Below are 4,813 nucleotides of genomic sequence, written 5' to 3'. Positions count from 1 at the left end.
CCTGAGGCGGCTGCAGGACCGAGCTGGCACCCAGCACTGCGCAGGGCCGCATCCGCATGTGCCCCCGGCAGGAGCAGCGGGGYGCTGGGTCAGCCCTCATCCGGACACCGAATTCGCCCTGACCAGGGCTGCGGCTGGGCCAAGGGGCGTCAGCACAGGCTTGGTCCCACCAGTGCAGCCCCCGGCTCTGGCCGCCTCCACCCTCCTTCGCTGGGGTCTGCAGGGCTGCCCAGCCTGGGCTGCGGCACCGCGTGGGGACCAGGCTGGCCTGAGCGCCATCGGGCGTGCGGAGAAAGCACCAGCATCACACCTGTGCCAAGAGAAAGCCTCCGCGAACGCACTGCTCCCCATCATCACCGTCGCTCTGCCGCTGCACGGGCGCTCGGCAGCAGGGACCCCACCACCGCCCCAACCCAGCGGCGCAGCAGCCGCCCCGGCGCTCACCACACAGACGCTAACTGAGACCAACAAAATACGCGGGGTACCYGCCACGGAGGGCTTTCTGCCTGTTTTAAAGCAATGCACTGGCCATGGTAAGGTAGTGGCTGCTCGTACGGTGGGGTGCGGTGCTCTGCAAAGGACGTGAAGGCTTCTACAACAGCGGCCCAGTGCAGAGAGCGCTCTGGAGCCCCTTCACTCGCAGGGGCGCAGGTGTCCGAGGAATCCTCCACCAACTGCTGACTCCCCAATTTACCTTTAAGTTTCACAATTTTGTCTCCTCCTTCACTGCCTGCCTGTGCTTTCATACAGAACTGSTTTGTCCAAAACAACCATTGTTTTTCCACCCATTTCACTGTGCAGCCCRGTCAGAAAATGTTTCAGAACACACTTGAGTCGCAGGAGCTATTAAGTAGTTTCTAATGGCACCATCCTCTCAAACAGTGAAAGTGAAACTTGGGCACCAAAGAGCTTCAGGCAGAGGGTCCCGGWGCTGGCTGAGGATCCAGCACAGTCTAAATCTAAAAGCGGAATACAGTTCTGTAGGACAAGCTGTGAAAACCAAACACCCACACCAAGCTAAGGCGCCCAAGCGGGGGCTGCCGTAGGCTCTGGTTTATTTTCCATCATCCTGTCACCCTGATTGTCAGAGGAAGACTTGTTATCAAGTGACGCTTTCTTGGCTTGCAGCCTAGCAGCGCCCCTTTGACATATGAAAGTGCTTCTTGGCTCAGAGGAAAAACTGTGTAGTGTCCAGAAATAACTATAATTTCTGTCTTGGGAGAGATTTAAAGCAAGCCTCTCATGCTGAGATTAGTTCGGCTTACAGAAACATTGGTGCGGTTCTGCCTTTCAGCAGCAGGAAAGTCATTCCGCCTTTTATTTTCCATCTGGAAAGTAGGAGCRTTTCAAATGGAACTTCTTTTTACTACCATTTATGAAATAAATGCACTAAAGGTAGAAAAACGTTGGTTTATTGGAAAGAGCAGACAATACAAGCAATGAGATCATGGAAAACGTGATCGCCCCAGCAGCACAGGGTGCAAAGCTTCGTCAACAGTGGCACAAGSTGTACAGGTCCTGCTAGAGCTTTCACACACATACAGCAATGATGAATGGCAACACACAGCGCCTAAGAGCCCCCAACCTACTTTAGACCAACTGCTTGGTAAATGCTTTTAGCCTTCAAGTAACAGGCCTGGACTGAGCAAATACTAAGAAGTTGGTAAAAGACTACGTTATAGAACAGGGGCATTTCTAGTAAAGTCAATTACTCATAGAAGCACCTCTGTGTATGTAAGCCAGGAAAGTGGTTTTTACTACTAAATCCAAAATGTTACAGTTACATTAATATTACATAGGACTGGTTTGAGGATGGGAAGCCTAAGTGTAAGATGAACCAGCAGAAACCTGTTTAAAGAACAGTAGATACAACAGAAGCCAGAGGATTTAAAATGTTATCCTCTGAGTCTTTAGCAAAACACTGAATCTAATTCCTCCTGCAGCAAGGGTTCAAGGCTGCACAGAGAGCAGTACTTTTTAGGAACTGCCATAACTAACAATTCTCCAAGACATGTATTCTCTGCCACAGAAGTTTCACTAGCTGCATCTATGCACTACGGCCTCTTGTACTCGGCGGAGTTCTTGGTTTCAGCTTTTCCCATGTGCAGCACAAACAGCAAATTCCCAAAGTAAAGCATCTAATGAGGGGTAACACACAAACTGGCCTGGGCCTCGTTGCTGTCCTGACCTGAACAGCAGGATCAGCTGGCAGTGGTCAGGYACGCAGGGGCTGAAGATACAGACCGAGACCTTTCCCAACGTTCTGCGCTCAGACGCTGAAGACTCAGTAACGGGAGCAGAGCACCTCAGTGCCTGTGAGACATCTGGATTGGAGTCACTATAGCTAATGTTGAGGTCTTTCCTACACCGACAACTAAGCACAGTGGGCCAGTGACACTGGGTGCGAAACAAAAAGCCATCAATGCAACACTGGTCTTATATATTTATTCCTTTTTTCCCCTGTTTTTAAAGGCCAACACATTCAGACAGCTTTAAATACAACGTCCAATACAACTTTCCAGTACAACTTTCCAATGAAAGCAGCAACAGTACAGCATGTGCGCTTATATTCATATCCGCTGACATCAGTCCAGTCGCAGTGGTAGAGACATCTGTTGAAGAAAATTCACACACTTAATATTTCACCAAGCAAGAACTACCATTTTAAGGCACAGAAGAAGTCAGCCAAGCAGAGACAAGACAAGCACTGAAGAATACCAAAGGAAGCCAAGTAATGAGTGACAGGTCTTTAGAATCAGTAAGATTCTCACCTTTATTCCATCTATTCTTGGCACAGAGATAGCAGCAAATGGACATAGCTCCCCCACTGACCTGTCATGCTTCAATCCTGATGGAGGAAAGTGTGGGGGGAGGCGAGAAGTGTACACAAGAGGAACAAACAGGAATACGGGCCAGTGTGCTACTGCAAACTGGCCAGAGTCCACCAGCTCATTTCCCCTGCGGTCCCAGAGTGCCTCAGCTGGCAGCCTCCAGAACAACCCTTTCCTACCCCTTTCTTTTTCTGCTGCAGCCTCAGGCAGGGAGGAAACGGTTGCTACGGGCAGTTCAGAGCCCTGCTATCAAACACCTCCTAGTACAACCAGCCACCCCGCACCTGCAGCGGTGCTGAAAAGATGGACTTTCTTGACTAAAGTCAGCTTGCCACCTACTAGAAGACCAGTGGCAAACCTCAATGCTTGAAGTGCCGCACAGGGGTATATGAAAGGTTCATTGAGCCCAACATTCTGTCTCCAAGAGCAGACACCCCAGGAAAACACACATACTATATTCTCCCAGCTCAGGGCAGGCAGCTGCCTAGGACTCCCTCCCACACATACTAGGCGCTACCCACCACACAGCTGCACGGCGTTCCAGCCACCTGGCGCTGGACACTCGCTCTGCGGTTATCACACACCGCTGTGCCCGTGTGCCGTGTGCGCACAGCCATTACCCGAGACCCTCACAGAAGTACGCTTCTACTCACTTTGCTTTGAAGAACTGTTTTTATTCATAAACATCCTTCTTATCTGCAATGTAATCTACAATCTCCTGTGGACACATTAACTTTTCTGCATCTGCATCAGGAATTTCAAATCCTGGAAGAAAGCACACATTTTTAGCCCAAAATAGCGGAAACAGGAGCAAGGCTAACGGAAGCAATTACTGCTGGCTCAGAAGCCCGCGACTTGGCTGAGGACAAACACGCAGGGGTTGCTGCTCAGCTGGGTAAGCTTAGATTCAGCATTTCGTTACTACGCGGAGTATCAAGCTGTGTTATGCCTTATATGACACTGCTTTTGGGTAATACACAAGGCAGAAACAGCAGATAACGGGCTGCCAAGCCAGCCAGCCAGCGCTGCCCTCGCACGTAATTAAAGCTACTGATGCCTTCCCAGAGTTCCCGTAGCAGCGCTGGTGTACAACAGGAGGGAGATGTTCTGGGTAACTTCAGGCAAGCAAGAGCCCAAAGCTCCTCGGTTTCAGATTTTGCTATTGAGTTCTCTTGTAACAAACAGCTCTTACAGAGCTACATCAAAGTTCCCTAGGAAAATTAATGTTAATATTCACAGAAGAGAACTAACACTTCTTTGCTGTAGTTGCACTTTAGGATTAGCAGAAACAAGAGAAGATAAATCTGAACATGCACAACTCTGATTTACCGAACTCATCTTCCATAGCCATGATGATCTCCACTTGGTCCAAACTGTCCAAACCCAGATCTTTCATGAAATGGGATTCAGCTGTGAGCTGGGGGCAGAAAATCCAAGATCAGTTGGTCACAGCCATTTCAATATGGCAAAAAGCATACTCAAACCAGACCAAAACCGCCAGGTTTACACAGGTGGAACTTTTGGCCTTTCTGGTCCTCCTGCCACACACATCTTTTCTCCCATCAGAGAAAGATGGCAGCACCTTTCTGTAATCCTCAAAAATAAGCAAGCTGCGTAAAGCGTACTAAAACAGCTGTGTTGCTTAGAAGTCTCTTAAGGGACAAGCTGGCRGCCCGAGGAACCCCGGGGGCACGCAGCTCCCACTGTGACCCCCGCACCCAGAGACACCCGCCGTTCCTGCCTCCCGGCGGCCCCGGGCCGGCCCGCCCGGGGCTCCCCACGGCCGGGACCGCGACACCGGGCCCCCCCGGCGCYGCCGACTCACCTTGGCCGGGTCGATCTTGTCGTAGAGCTTGAGGACGTAGAGGACGCGGTCCTTGATGCCCTCCAAGGTCAGGGGCGGCAGGTCGGAGAAGCGGCGGCAGAGCGGCCCCGCCGTCACGGCCACCTGCAAGACACGGGCAGGCACCGGGCAGCGCCGC

General features: G+C 51.2%; 1 protein-coding gene across 1 annotated transcript in view; it reads right to left on the bottom strand.

Annotated features, from left to right (window-relative positions):
- Positions 1–2,430: 2,430 nt before the first annotated feature.
- The window catches only part of NDUFAB1 (NADH:ubiquinone oxidoreductase subunit AB1), a 3,615-nt gene continuing 1,232 nt past the window's right edge, over positions 2,431–4,813 (bottom strand). The window contains exons 2-5 of the mRNA XM_026085818.1: positions 4,657–4,779; positions 4,161–4,248; positions 3,484–3,596; positions 2,431–2,614 (exon numbers count right to left, since the gene is read on the bottom strand). Of these exons, the coding sequence (XP_025941603.1) occupies positions 3,505–3,596; positions 4,161–4,248; positions 4,657–4,779 (303 nt within the window). The 3' untranslated portion in view covers positions 2,431–2,614; positions 3,484–3,504. The remainder of the gene's footprint in view (positions 2,615–3,483; positions 3,597–4,160; positions 4,249–4,656; positions 4,780–4,813) is intronic.

This window comes from Apteryx rowi, unplaced genomic scaffold, assembly GCF_003343035.1.
Source record: "Apteryx rowi isolate R43461 unplaced genomic scaffold, aptRow1 scaffold_119, whole genome shotgun sequence".
Lineage (NCBI taxonomy): Eukaryota > Metazoa > Chordata > Aves > Apterygiformes > Apterygidae > Apteryx > Apteryx rowi.
The sequence above is the reverse complement of the archived record's forward strand: the minus strand, read 5'-3'. Positions and strand labels throughout refer to the sequence as shown.